Source organism: Coregonus clupeaformis, unplaced genomic scaffold (assembly GCF_020615455.1).
Source record: "Coregonus clupeaformis isolate EN_2021a unplaced genomic scaffold, ASM2061545v1 scaf1051, whole genome shotgun sequence".
In the NCBI taxonomy this organism is placed as follows: Eukaryota; Metazoa; Chordata; class Actinopteri; order Salmoniformes; family Salmonidae; genus Coregonus; species Coregonus clupeaformis.
In genome coordinates, this window is record NW_025534505.1 from 87,380 (window position 1) to 102,440 (window position 15,061).

Here is a 15,061-nt window from a genome sequence, read left to right on the forward strand (position 1 = left end):
TTTGCTGAATAAATTTGTTATGCGATATTGAAGTCTAAAGCGCTCAAACAAAAATAGCCTTTGTATCATTTTATTCAAGAACATTTAAATTTCATAGGAGTCACAATAGCTCTTTCCACTGTTTTTACATAACAATTTAATAAAATAAACAATAGAACAAATGATTAAGTTCACATTATTAATTTTCTGGGTTGATTTTGTGTGCTGACCTAATACAAGTTAGTGATTACTTTCAAACTGTGTCTCTGTCTCCTGAATGAGAAGATCCGATGTTGATTCAAAACATTTGGTAAGTAATTAATTAATATTACTTGTACAGTAAAAAACTAAAAGGAGAGTGGCAAAAACCCTATTCCTCTTAAACATTTTAGAAACACACTTTAGCTGCCTTTAATGTTTGGATTTATGTAGGAAAATAACATTCAGCAGTAAAAAAAAAAAACAGGTTTAGAAGGGTATTTTTTTATCTTTTACTTTGACAGGATATGGACGGTATTCATTTAAACAAGGCATAAAAATGGATATGAACGTGAGAAAACCCCTTGGAACAGCTTCATTACCTCAAATGTAAGCCCACAATGAACTATAAATGATATCTTTTAATATAAAAAAAACTTGGTTAAAAATACTTATTTTAAACTGTACAGTCACCAAGTACACAGAATGATCACAACTTCAAACAGTTCTTCATTTGGCGTCTCCACCGGCCTCAACCTTCGCCTAGAAATAAAGAATGGACTTATTTCAGACACACAAAAACTGTGTAGAACAACCCTGGGAAGTTAGTTATTTTTCACCTGTTATTTTCAAAAGAGAATAGAAAATAAGAAACCGACTAACTAACTAATTACGTATATTTAAGTGCATCAAACTCTGTAGGCCTACTGTATTGTTGTAGTGAAAAATAATATATATATTAAGACAACAAGTTATTTTTGTGCAAATCGATTCAATTATGCAACTTATGCCAGCACGGCAGAAAGCAAATAAATATTACATAGAAAGTGTCCAGAGGTTCTATGTAATAATTGTGTAATAACAATTTCCACAGAACTCTGCTTGGTCAATATCATTGCATAATTCACACATAATTGAGTTGGGTGCCCATCAAATAAGTAATGCATGTATGTATGTTGTAGAGGTGAGCTGAATGCAAACAGTTTAATTTGAATCACATCCCCTAAGAGGGTGAATCCCCATCAAGGGACAGGGTGGTTTGTGGTTAGGGTGAGTGATGAACTGCAGACAAAGTCATGTACAGCCTAAAGCGAAACCAAATCTAAAACCCCAAGGGGGGGAGAAGAATCACAAGAACATTAGAGATAGCAAACAGATCCTTTCAGGAAACAAACCTCAGCCTTGGCATCACCGTTCTCAGCTGCCTTCTTTCCTTTGGCTGCCTTCTGAAAAACAAAACGTTAGCTAGTCATTGTTGACTACTGAAAGAGTAGGTGTATTTTCTCTCTCCTCTCACTTCCTTCAAGATGTTATGCATCTTGTCAAATGCGCAGGAGTGCCAAATACTTGAGATTCTTTAACTGAGGCTTTCCCTCATGTGGCTGTTAAAAATATAATAAATAGGACAACTTCTAAGTTGATGCCAAAGGTCATGAATCAATAACGCTTAGGCTAAAGGTTAACACAACAGCTAATAAACTCTAGATGCGAAAACAGCACATTGAAGAACTCTAACAAGTTCAACTGTATCAATAAAATACAGATTAAAGGCAAATATTTAACATACTTTGGGTGCTGCCGCTTTTTTGGGTTTTGCCGCCGGCTTTGGAGCAGCAGGTCTCTGCAAAAAATAAATAAGACAGTAATTAGGGTAAGTAACACACGAGTTTGCAATACAAAGAAATGTACAGATTCTAAAGTAGCCTGTTTCAACGGTACTACTTACAGATGACAAACGTGCTGAACGTCTTGCAGGCTGAAAAAAAGAAACACATTTTACAAATCTAACCATAATGACTCAGCTACTACTATAATGATCCACTTTAAACAAACTACAACTTTTAAAGCATGACGAAGCCTTCATAAATAAAGCTTATATAGATGTATCAGCAAATGATCATTCATAAGCAAATGTCATGCTTTATAAAGGGTTTCAAAAGAGTAATGCCACATTTGGCAAAGCACCAACCTTTCTGTATATAACTGTGTTTACAAATGATCTGTGAAGCACTTATAGACCAAATTGCTCATGAAGACTTTATGTATCTCCTATTCAGCCTTTATAAGTTGTAGTTCGGTTAAAGTGTGAAAATTATAACGAATACACTAGTTAACAGTTTATAATTAATATTGCCCTAATTGTGAACATTTGTATGCATACCTCATCGCCCTTGGTAGCACTCTGAAAACAGAAGGAAAAAAAGCAGAAGAAAAATGTTTAGAAACTGGGAGGAAATTAATTCCTAAAGCAAATGTTAAATAGGTGTAATAATAAATAAATACAGTGAATGTATCGGACAGTACTGTATATGTCTGGGTAGTACAGCATAGGTACTTTTCAAAAAGTAAGGTAACTGGAGTGGATGTTATGTCCATTGTTGCCCTCTCTTATTCTATGGAAGGGCCCTTTGATCAAAATGAAGCATCACATCCCCAGAGAACATGCTGGGCTGTTGTATAATGTATATTTTTTGCATAACGCATTACATACACCACAGTGAGTGAGTGAGCCATACATTTTTGATGACATACATTTCCGCTGTTCTAGGCTCTTACTTAGAAGGAATTCCCGCTCATATTCAAATTCAAATCGGTCCTGTCACAAGTCGGGCGCGCTTGGCACTTCCTTTGTTTTGCGTCAATTCGCGCCAGACAGCCGTCAACAAGATGAAGTTCGCGCTCAATAAATCTACCTAGCAACATTATTTCGACGAAGTCCAAGCGGCTAAAGATGCAGCGACGTGGTTTTTTATGATAACTTTTTGAGGTTCAACGATAAACCCAATAGAAAAAATGTCATTGAAAAGCACCCGCGCATATGCTGCTTGGACATTCACATTAGAGATGCTCCCTAATGTTGGCTATGCAAAGATGGCAGCCTGATGTTGAAATTTGCAGGGCAGGGGCAAATTACTGAAGTTTAACGTTAACAACTCTAGCTAAATGTTAGTTGAAAAAAAAATGCATTGGCAAGGAATTACTATTTGCTGGTAAAGTAGAGGATTTCATAAGATTGCATTTTTAAGTGTTGCTTCGTGTGCAAACTATTGAAAAACGACCAAGCATCTTTTCCCACCAATTTTTGTGGCTCACGGATTCAAGGCTGCCTGAACATGAATAGAAAATGAGACACCAAAAAGCTCGCAGGCAGCACATTGAACTACACAAATTAATAGTTAAATCTTTATAATATGTATGAAATACATCAGTTGAGCCCGGCGAGCTGCTGCACAACTTCCAAGAAACACCAAGCGCGTGATGCACAAATCGTACTTAGCTTGAGTGCATGGACTCGTCATAGGTATGGTCAATGTAAAGGACGAATAACCTTAATAAATATGGCTAATATCTTTACACCTTATTTCTTATGTAATTGTCTTTTTTTATACGGTTTCTTTGATATATTGATGACTGCGTTGAGAGGATGACCCGTTTTGCCGCCATTTCTAAACGACGACATACAGTACTGATGAAGAGACCAAATGCAATTTTAAACGGGCAAGATGCAAGCAAAAAAAAATACAAATATATTTGTTAGCTGGAGAAGTAAAGCATTCCTTACCTTTCTTTTAGGCATGTTGATGATTGTTCGGGAATTGCAACAAAATTAAAAATGTTTTTTTTCTGTGAGTTGTTGGCTTCTCACTAAGCTCTTCTAGCCACGTTAGCAATGCAACAATGGTGAATGTAAAATAATGACAGAATGTAAAATATAAGATAGAAACCGGTTTGAACCAGTTTTTATATTTTGAAGTCAGACATTGGATGAAAACAGAATCACGTGCTTGTGGGCGTCTCCATTTTCTTAAAGAGATAGTGCATGAGAAATACCACCGCTGTAAGGAGGTGGCGTTCTCTCTGCAGGATCTGCAGCAAAGACAGTACAGTATGAAGATAGGCCGAAACTGCTTCTCCAATAGAAATCCCCGATTACGCTTGTAGGCGACGTTGGCTAGCTGAACTCATGCGCAGAAACAAGTCATCAGGTCTAAGGGTCGTCTCGCGCCAAACTGCGCATGTGCAGGCCGTCAAATCAAAGGCACCCCTTCGATATGTTGTTTTTGACGAAAATGAAAACGTGTCAGTTTGTCAATTTCACGAGGTTGGAGTAACAACGTTTAACTACTTAATACATTGGCTCGTATACAGGTTGTGCCTACATTTCGAGAAATTAACAACTAAGGAAGAATGTTTCACTTCTCTCATTACCTTCTTTAACCCCAAACCCCGGTCTTGTCTGCTTGATCTGCTTCGCAAGCGTTCCCGGCAGTCTCGAGACGTTGCGCCTCTGGGTTAAACTTTGTGTCTGCAGTGTACATCACACCTTCACAAGATACAAAATAAAACATCCTGGTAAAAAAAGTTTCCTATGTTACAAATCATCCATTTGGATGAACTATTTGTTATGAATCTAAGTAACGCAATGTACATTAAACTAAATTAACAATCACGTTTATTCTGCAAGATAAAGAAACATGGTAAAAATTTAGTTTTCATGTTTTACATGTCAAATATGGGCATCCATGACCATAAAACAGTTATTGCACAATGACATTCATTGAGAATTTTACTTGACCAGTCCAGCACACATACACTATATATACAAAAGTATGTGGACACCTTCAAATTAGTGGATTTGGCTATTTCAGCCACACCCCTTGCTGACAGGTGTATACAAATTTAACACACCGCCATGCAATCTCCATAGGACAAAACATTGGCAGTAGAATGGCCTTACTGAAGAGCTCAGTGACTTTCAACGTTGCAACGTCGTAAGACGTAAATGTAAATGTAGGATGCCACCTTTCCAACAGGTCAGTTCGCCAAATTTCTACCCTGCTAGAGCTGCCCTGGTCAACTGTAAGTGCTGTTATTGTGAAGTGGATAGTCGAGGAGCAACAACGGCTCACGAATCACGCTTCACCATCTGGCAGTCGGACGATCGAATCTGGGTTTGGCGGATGCCAGGAGAACGCTACCTGCCCCAATGCATAGTGCCAACTGTAAAGTTTGGAGGAATAATGGTCTGGGGCTGTTTTTCATGGTTCGGGCTAGGTCCCTTAGTTCCAGTGAAGGGAAATCTTACAATGACATTCTAGACGATTCTGTGCTTCCAACTTTGTGGCAACAGTTTGGGGAAGGCCCTTTACTGTTTCACCATGACAATGCATTTGATGGACACATTTTACAGAACAACTTACAACTATTAGCTATTGACCAGACGTATCTTTTTATTAGACTTTGATCAGACTTCTCTTTTAGACTACACACATAAATATCCCACATACAGCCCCATAGGGGTAAAATCACTCATACAAAATAAGAAGTTTCAAACCACTCAGCCCTTTAGGGAAGAGGAGAGATTGGATTGCTCCCCCAATTCAAGATGGGGAGCATTGTGTTCCCCTCATTCCCTCTTTATGCGAGAGCAGCTTGGCTGGTTAAGTCAGTAAGGAAGGAGTCTCTCTTGTGCTGGAGTGCACCAAGGAAGTCCTGAACCCGTTCCTCTCGGCTGGCAGTGTAGTTTAGCAGTGCTTCCTGTCTCTTCTGGGCATCCAGGGGCTTTCCATTGCCGTTGTGCTGTAGGAGGTCTGCTACACCGGCCCGGTCTGCCTCATGCTGCTGTAGGGTCTGTCCCTCTCTGTGTTGATCTCTGGCTTTCTGCAACACATACATTGGGATCAGTCACTCAAGCAGATCACAGTGATCCATACAACACAGTAGTTTATTACAGGTATTCAGATGATCCTGCTAATGAATTCTCACTCAATGCTGGAAATGCAACTTGAAATAATGTGCCAAACATTTGTGGCAAAAGTGCACTCACGTTTAAAGGTTGGGTAAATATCGTACGGTGGAATGTATGTGGGGGATGAATGAAGGAGAGACAGAGAGATAGATCATACCTGAAGAGGTCTGTGATTGAGCTGATACTGCAGAATGGCATCACACAGGTTCCAGAAGGAGTACTCTGGCCACAGGACTGACTGGAACACTAAGCAGGAGTGGGACGTCTGCAGGATAGCACAGACAAAAAATATTACATTTCTGTCTGCAGCGTTCTATAAACATTGCACCCCACTGAATAATCCCCATGGGTAACACCAGACAGCCTACATTTACAAAGAACAAGTCACGAGGTAGTGGGAGAGGCAGCTAAACCAGAGCATCCACTGTATGTCACTGAAGTCACTGAACAGGAAGTAGGCCTTGTCCTTACCAAAGAGGATGCTTGGCATGAGGCTAATCTCGTTAGCATTCAACGTCACGCTGGTAACAGTTAACCACCTTAGTAAGGAGTGTCTTTGTCCTTACCTGCCACAGCAGGAAGTCACTGAGTCGCACCTCTCCAGACGTGCGAATGAGCAGGTCAGGATTGGGAGAGTTACTGCTGTACAGACACTGACTCAGCAGGGCCTCCGACACATCACTGGATACAACAACCGAGACAAGACAATAGAAACGAGCAGAAAATAAATTGATTAACTGCCAATTCAGAAAATAAATCTTGATCTGTGATAATGCAAATTGAACAATTATATTTGAGAGGGCCATGAGTGCACACTTATCTCTGTTGAAGTAGTTTACCTGGATTTGATAAGTCCCTGCTCCACGCCCCAAGCCATCTCTCTGACGGCATTAGCGATTTCATGTCTTGAGGTGTAGGCAAAGCACACATTCAGAAAGCATCTGTTGGCAAAAGAAGTTGGGTCGTTAATAAGAAGCCACTCTAGAAGACATCTTAGATGACTGAACTGAAGCTCATGTGTTGTTTTATGCATAGAGAGATTGCATTGCATTATAAACAACTGCAGTCCAGCATCTGCAATAAACCTAGATGCATTTGTCAAAGCTGCAATGTTTTTCAGATGGCTGCACACCAGCTCACAGCCACCTAAGAGAAGTGAGAAGCAGCAGGATGATGAGGTGGCGGTGCCTACTTGTTATGAGTCCTGGTAGCCACCACAGCCCGGGCTATGTGCTGCTGCAGGTCCAGAGGCAGTAGAGTCAGGTCTCCCAGCACCCGGATGCACACCCCATGCTTCTCCAGATTCTCCCTGGATTGGAACAAGACATGGGCAATTCATGGTTTCTGTTATCTGGCAATTGCTGGCTTTAGGTCAACAATAAAAAAATGAAAAGCTGATAAATAAAACTGTTGCTGGCCAAAATAACTGGGAGAAAAAAAATCAAATTGTAAAATAATTGATGTAAATACATTTGACAGTCATGCTTATATGTCTATAGGTTAATTTGCATAATTTAGAGGAATTAAATTAATTAATTAATTTTGAGAGGGATTTCTCCTGCAGCTACTCAACTGGTTGCTGCTGGAGTAATACGTGCTTTTATAAGCCCATTCATTGCGCAACAATTCTAAATGCAATCGCGTGAAAAAATAATAATAATTGGTGCACAATTAAAAAGAGCTACTATATTTGTCTTTCTCAACTGGTAATTGAAGAGCGCCTCTCATTCACCATTTAGGTGCAGGCAACAGGCTATCAGCGCATCAACATGTAAGCTGGAGCCAGTATGCATTTTGAAAACATACTGAAATTATTAGAAATCTGCATGCTTTACTTCATATTATGAGGCATGTCTTACCTTGCTTCAAAGTAGCCTATAGGAAAAATCCGACCATGGAAACCTGGAGGCAATTATTTTACAAATACTTCATAGGCAGCGCGTGATTTTTAAGTTTGGGAAAGCTTACAATTTATCCAACCATTTCTACCGATCTGCCAATTATGATTTTCAAGAGTTTCATTTAAATAATAACGTTTTCGTTTTTCAAAATCATTGTCACGTGGTTAATCATACAAATCTGAATTAAAATGATACAAATCTAAAAGTTTAAATTCATCTAATGCGAGAGCACCAGAACCTGCCATATGGACACATTGATACACCGTGATCCATTGGCGGCTGAAGAAATGAGCGTTGAACTCATAGCCGCATTGCCTATAGGCAATGCAGCAGTATGCCTATAACTTCAATTGTCAACAGTAAAAATACATATTCGACAAATGAAAACATTAAATATGATAAATTCAGGTTCTTTCAAATCACATTAATCTCTCTACTCAGACTCTCCTGCCTCGCTTTCCATCTTCTTGATTTGAGCTATCGCTATTGTAAAGTGCAACATGTCTGGGCCGGAAGCTTTCGCTAGTGAACTTGCAACATCTTTATCAACTAGCCTATTCCAGGCCCTTAGAGTTTCGCGCGCTAGTGAGCTCCGGGACAGAGCTGTTTTTGCCTAAGGGAAAAGTGTTCGGGTATTTTATTAAGTTTCCACTGGATATATGGGCTCATCCGATCATAATACTCTGGTCTTTCACACCGATGCTTGGTGATTATCGAGGGGGAGATTGTTGGAAAGATTTTTCAAATACTGTGAGGAACTATAGTTTTAATAGGCTAGATTATCTTTTGCAATAGATGTTTAAAAAAACAGACTTCGTTGACTTTCCTACATTTCCGTACTTCTATGCGTGCTCAGGCGCGCACGCTCCCTCAACATTAACAGGACAGAGAAACCAGACACATGCTAATCGCTCACATTGAGCAAACAAAAGACAATGAAAAATTAACAAAACTCGTAAATTATGGTGATGAAATAAACCAAAACATGTTTCTCACAAGTGTAGCAAGTTGTGAACTCTGCAAACAACGTTTCCACTCCGAGAATTTGAACGGTAAATGACTAATTAATACATGCAGTAACAGGAACTAATGTAACCAAATGACAGGGATTAACGGTATATTTACTACTGGTGACATACACGGTGTATACAAAACATTATGAACACCTGCTCTTTCCATGACAGACTGACCAAGTGAATCCAGATTAAAGTTATAATCCCTTATTGAAGTCACTTGTTAAATCCACTTCAATCAGTGTAGATGAATGGGAGGAGACAGGTTAAATAAGGATTTTTTTGCAACTCAATATTAGGAAGGTGTTCCTAATGTTTGGTATTCTCAGTGTACATATGTAATGGGAGAATTGATAAGAATAAACAATCAAAAGGGCAAACAATTCACACAATGAATGGGCAAGAATTGATGGGAGACAGTTGAGCCATTCTGGAAAGAGACTTGCCTATATCTTCGACACATACCTCCCCTTATTCTTGTGTCAACATTTTAAAATTATACTCAAGACACTTTTCCTTCATAAATATTTTAGGTGCTTTTCACCGACAGCCACAACTCAATAATCAGCTAGGCCTATTGCCACGCGCGTGCTGCCCAAATAGACAAAGGCCTACGAGCTTGTGATTTGAAACAATCCACAGCAAAAAAAATTAAGAAGATAATGATCCTCAATTCCTCTGTGGCTAAGTCATGCTTCTGGCAAATAATTGTTAATGATTTTCTGTATAGATAGAAGTAGTTATATAAATGTATTTCATTTGACTTCCCTAGTCATACCTTTAGTATGTTGGCTAAGAGCTTCTCAAGGACTTTCAATTCACCTTCCTTTATGCCATTTCTCTCCTGTTCTATTGGTTCATACTTTCTTTCGTTGTTCAGAAGCCAAAGGCTCAATCCTAGTCTATTAAAAACCCATCCGAGTTGTTGCATCTTTAGATTCCCCCTCTTTCTACAGTACGTTTCTATGGGAGATTTTAATCTCTGTCACATATGGCACCACTCATCAGATACGCTGTTTAGAATGGTGTTTTCCTGCGAATTCCATTTTGGCAAATGTTTGAAAATTACGTTTTATTGGCTGCTTCATTACAGGAGTTGCATATTCTGTTAAAATGAATTACCATAATCGAAATGTGATTTCTGTCATTCTGAGCACCATGGGTGGATGCCCTAATGGTTTACGCACCCAATACATATGGGTCCGGTACATTTCTCAAATTGCCTGTAAATTTAAATCTTCCTGGTCACGTTGTCCGGCGCCAAGTGAAACCCTGTGCCAAGTGTATTACTGAAACATCCTCCTTGTCGAGTTTTTCAATTAAAGTGTCTGTAAAACATCTGCCTTGAGCACTTTTAGCTTTTCTCCCAGTCCTTCTGTGACTGGGGAAAGAAAACCCTTAATTTAGCAGGTAGCTATGCTGCTTTGTCTTCCCACACCTATGCATCTTTAATGGCAGCACTCTGGCTCTGTTCTAACACTCACTGTTCATCTAGCAGTCTGATGAACTTCTGCTTGGCCAGCTCCATCAGGCCGTCCACCTCGTCTTTAGACCGCTTGAAGTTCTCGATGCTGAAGGCGTACACTGTGACCTCATGGATGTTCAGGTTCAGGCACCAGCGTAGTGTCTAAAGGAAGGAGCCACCAAGGTTGATCATCAGTAAAGCCAACATTAAAGTAGTATGTATTTCTAATGTATTTGGTGACAGCCCTATACAAATACATTTTATGATGGTAATGGTGAAGGATATGGTTGAAGTGCAGTTGCCTACTTTTCTAAGACAATGTGAATGCTCATGCAAAAGGGTAAGTGTGAATGAGAACAACTATGATAGAAAGAACAATAACTACATCATGACCTGGGAACCTCACCTCTGCCAGTTTGTCAAAACCCTGTGTGTGTCCCTCCTGGCGCTCCACCTGACGCTTGCGGGCGTAGCGCCGGTTGCCATCCATGATAAAGGCCACATGTTTGGGCATCGGGCCAGCCTGGGAGAGACCAAGGAGGGGTGGATGGATTCCATAGAGATAGAACCATATTACATATCAGAAAAATGTGGTTGTGATTAATTAATTCAAATATCCTCAGAAGGGATGCATTTGCACATAGATAGTCATACCTTCAGTATGTTGGCTGAGAGCTTCTCAATGAGGTTCAATTCACCTTCCCTTATCCACGACATATTCAAACTCTGACACCCCTGTGGAGATGCATCATAGATGCATGCATTACATCTTATTACATACATTAGAGATACATATAAACAGATACCTATAAACAAGCAATTTATTAACAAGGTTAGCCGTTACGCTTGTTTGACAAATTCAGCAGTCCCTGGTTTGTATAGCCATGAGCTGCATTAGACACAGTAGTGAGAGGTATGTAGCATAGTTACATATAGAGCATAGGCCTAGTTCAGTGGGGTGCATCAACAAACGTAATGGCAGTGCATTCATTGACAGTTAGTAGGATAAGGTCTTCAGAGGCCACTACTTTCTAGTCTTGAACTGTGCTACAGGAGCCTGTTACCACATACCAGACATACAGTGAGGTCTGAAATTATTGACACCCTTGATAAAGATGAGCAGAAATGACTGTGTAAAATAAATAATTCAAATACTGAGATATATTATATGCTCAAAAATATTGGGAAATTATATTATTTTATACTAATACAATTGCTCAGAGAGAGAGAGATTTTGTTTAATAAGTTTCTTCTCAAAAAAGGTAAGGGTCAAAATTATTGACACCCCAGTTTTGAAATACCTCAACTTGTGAGGATAATGGCACAGAGCCTTTTTTGGAGAACACATTGGGAGGGATCTTAGACCATTCCTCCATACAGAATCCTTCCAGATCCTTGATATCCTTTGTCTGCGCTTATGGACTGCCCTCTTCAATAGAGCCCCACAGTGGAGGTGTCATAATACCCATAAAACGTAGCAGTCAAACAGGTTCCAATCTTTTTTCCTCCATTCATTTTTCCCATAGGGGATTTTAGAAACACTTAAAATAAGGGGTAAATACAGGAGAATATATTGATAAAAGTCACCTTGTCCTAGAGAGATTTACACAGGTATCAAAACGTCACGCCAGGGTAAGCCTACACATAACACAGCCCTTAATTTAAGTTTTTCTAAAAAAACCTATGGGAAGAATGAATGGTGGAAAAACTATTGGAACCATTTCCCTGTTTGACCGCTAGGTTTTCTGGGTATTATGACTCATACTGTGGTACTCTTTTCAAACCACAGGTTTTCAAATGGGGTTTACTTGTCCGGAGACTGAGATGGCCATTGCAAAATTTTGATTTTCTGGTCAATTAACAATTTCTTTGTGGATTTGAAGTGTGCTTGGGGTTATTGTCTTTCTGGAAGATTCACTTGCAGCCAAGTTTTAACCTCCTGGCAGAGGCAACCAGGTTTTGGGCTAAAATGTCCTGGTACTTGGTAAAGTTCATGATGCTGTTGACCTTAACAAGGAAGCAGTGGAAGCAAAATAGCCCCATAACATCAAAGATCCACCACCATATTTTACCGTAGGGGTTATTTTCTGCTCATGCATTCTCGTTTAGACGCCAAACCCACCACTGGTGTGTGTGGCCAAATAGCTCTATTTTCATGTCATCCAACAAATGTAAACACCTGGAGTTTGCTAAACAGCATTAGCATTTGGATTTGGAACCGATGCTTTGGTCAGATGACATGAAAATAGAGCTATTTGGTCACGCACACACCAGTGGTGGGTTTGGCGTAATGTTGTCACGATACCAGAATTTCGACTTTGATACCAGGATTAGTATCACGATACTCGATACCGTCGCGATACTTGCTACCAAAACGATACCACGGCAAAACAAGAAGGCGTATTAGCCAAAGTCACAGAATGGCACTTCATCCAGACAGATCTTCTGAGTTCAACATCATTACATTTGAAATGTTTTATGTCCATTTTTCAAATGCATGCATTAATGCAGGGCTCTCCAACCCTGTTCCTGGAGAGCTACCGTCCTGTAGGTTTTTGCTCCAACCTTAATCTAGCGCACCTGATTCTAATAATTAGCTGGTTGATAAGCTGAATCAGGCTAGTTACAACTGGTGTTGGATTGAAAACCTACAGGACGGTAGCTCTCCAGGAACAGGGTTGGAGAGCCCTGCATTAATGAATCAATGATAGTCATACAACCAATTTGACTTTGTTTTTACCAATCTAACTACATAACAACAGGTAATATTTATTTGAATGGTAAATCGCTATTGATAAACTGGGTAAATCAAAATGTAGCCTAGGCCTATTCACAATACAGGTGAATGCATATTCAATAGGAGTGAGTGTATGCATTGAGTTATTGAGGGTTAGGTTAAAGCAGGGTTGTCCTGGAGGAAAGTGTCTGAATTAGCCCTGATTAGAAGGAGAGGAAAAACAGGTTTCGCCAGACGGGAATTGAAGAACCCTGGGTTAAAGGGTTAGGATTCGGGGAAGGGTTTACTAAAAGGGTTAGGGTTAGCTAACATGCAAAGTAGCTAAAAAGTAATGTCTTTGCTAATTAGCTAAAATGCTAAAGTTGTCCATGATGAGATTCGAACAACCATCCGCCCGACCAACCACCCTGCTTTCGTTTTTGCCTATGTAACCCTACCAAACGTAAATATCATACTAATTTGAGTGTCCCGGATTTACGTTTACTATGTTACGTCTAGTCTATGAGACCAGTCTGAGCTACTGGTATCTTTGCATTGTAAAGTGTTCAAGCCTGTAATGAACATTGTTTTGCAAACAGTAATTAACAGTTGCAACATTTCTACATGCCGTGTTGCATTATTCAAGTGTGTTAACTTCTGTGCAGCATGAGTGTGGAGCTAACATGATGCAGCCAAGACTCCCAGTGAGTGCAGTGGTTGCTCAGCACAGGCTAGAGCTAGCAATGAGTAAGTGAAGCAGGCATGATGCGCTCGCGCTATAAGGGGACATCAGCTGCGCTGATAGACAGACTTGATCCTCTCTCAAATCAGTAGATGACGTGAGCCAATTGATAGAAGTACTGAAACGTTAAAAATAATATATAGTACTGAACCTTTTTTCATGTTTTAGTTTTGAAGAAGTACAGAAGTTTGTGTTTACCGTGCAACACTTGTTTTGGCGTCGAAATGAGAACGCATGAGCAGAAAATAACCCCATACCTACTGTAAAATATGTTGGTGGACATCCATGTCATTGGCACCCGGGGAGCAGTTTTTGTTGAGGGTTAACTGCCTTGCTCAGGGGCAGAACGACAGATTTCTACCTTGTCGGCTCGGGGATTCCAAAACAAGGGTGTCAATAATTTTGACCCTTACCTTTTTTAGAAAAACATTTATTACTTGTTAAACAACATTTCTTTCTCTGAGCAATTGTATTAGTATAAAATAATATAATTTACAAAAACATTTCAGCATACAATATAGCTCAGTATTTGAGTTATTTCTTTTATACAGTGATTTCTGCTATTCTTTATGGAGTGTTAATAATTTCGGACCCCACTGTATCTGATTAGTTCTGATACATACGCCACTAGTCTACATGCATGCATAAACGGGATATATTTACCAACTAATATTCTGATAACTAGCTATATGAGTATGCATCTTTGATTCATGTGGATCAGGTCTTGGATAGCTAACGTTTGATAGTTATCATAGCTACTGTAGCTAGCTAGCTAACACAACTCAGGCAAACCTGACAGGGAGCGATAACCAATGATGAACACTGTTTGAAATGTACAAAGCAATTGCACTAAAATGGTAGATTTAATTCATATTGTTGAAAGAGATCATGAATTATCAACATTATGAGCCGTATTTTTACATATTGCACATACCTTCCAAACTCACAGTTTAAGATGACGTCCCTTCCTTATTCGACGGAGTGACGTAATCAAAGACCGACCACTTCCTCCTGGAACTGTTTGTACAGATTTCTCTGCATGTGGATAGGCTCTATGCACGCATCACTTCCGCATTGGCGTAAGGATGCTTGGGCATTTCCGGTTACCGGAAAAAAAAAAAAACATTAGACAGTGACAGTAGACCGTGATGATGGCAGAGATGAAGTTTACAAGGTGTTTGCTGGAGTTGCCTAAAGTAATAATAATAATAATATGCCATTTAGCAGACGCTTTTATCCAAAGCGACTTACAGTCATGCGTGCATACATTTTTGTGTATGGGTGGTCCCGGGGATCGA

General features: G+C 39.6%; 1 protein-coding gene and 1 long non-coding RNA gene across 4 annotated transcripts; both read right to left on the minus strand.

Annotated features, from left to right (window-relative positions):
* Positions 1-54: 54 nt before the first annotated feature.
* On the minus strand, positions 55-3,878 carry LOC121585987. Its single transcript, XR_006003904.2, has 6 exons — positions 3,740-3,878; positions 2,339-2,359; positions 1,904-1,933; positions 1,745-1,798; positions 1,353-1,403; positions 55-720 (listed from the first exon to the last, which is right to left on the minus strand). It is a non-coding gene; the product is annotated as an uncharacterized LOC121585987 (long non-coding RNA).
* A 1,505-nt stretch (positions 3,879-5,383) lies between these two features.
* dhdds (dehydrodolichyl diphosphate synthase) lies at positions 5,384-14,794 on the minus strand. 3 transcript variants are annotated; one of them, XM_041902375.2, is made up of 9 exons: positions 14,711-14,794; positions 10,960-11,040; positions 10,712-10,828; positions 10,325-10,467; positions 7,119-7,235; positions 6,766-6,867; positions 6,493-6,607; positions 6,084-6,191; positions 5,384-5,838 (listed from the first exon to the last, which is right to left on the minus strand). In XM_041902375.2, exons 2-9 carry the CDS (start codon positions 11,020-11,022, stop codon positions 5,596-5,598), a joined length of 1,008 nt encoding a protein of 335 aa, XP_041758309.2. In that variant the 5' UTR covers positions 11,023-11,040; positions 14,711-14,794; the 3' UTR covers positions 5,384-5,595. The 3 variants fall into 3 exon arrangements, with proteins under 3 accessions (XP_041758309.2, XP_041758308.2, XP_041758310.2); XM_041902374.2 differs by lacking the exon at positions 14,711-14,794 and adding an exon at positions 14,025-14,155; XM_041902376.2 differs by lacking the exon at positions 14,711-14,794 and adding an exon at positions 14,021-14,155.
* Positions 14,795-15,061: the final 267 nt, after the last annotated feature.

Excerpts from the sequence above, each read along its gene's own strand:
- dhdds (XM_041902375.2), bottom strand. The coding sequence starts at position 11,022 with ATGTCGTGGATAAGGGAAGGTGAATTGAACCTCATTGAGAAGCTCTCA. Across the intron at positions 7,236-10,324 it reads ATCAGACTGCTAGATGAACA|GGAGAATCTGGAGAAGCATG; the intron begins GTGAGTGTTAGA and ends GTTCCAATCCAG. Across the intron at positions 6,608-6,765 it reads CAGGGACTTATCAAATCCAG|TGATGTGTCGGAGGCCCTGC; the intron begins GTAAACTACTTC and ends TGTTGTATCCAG.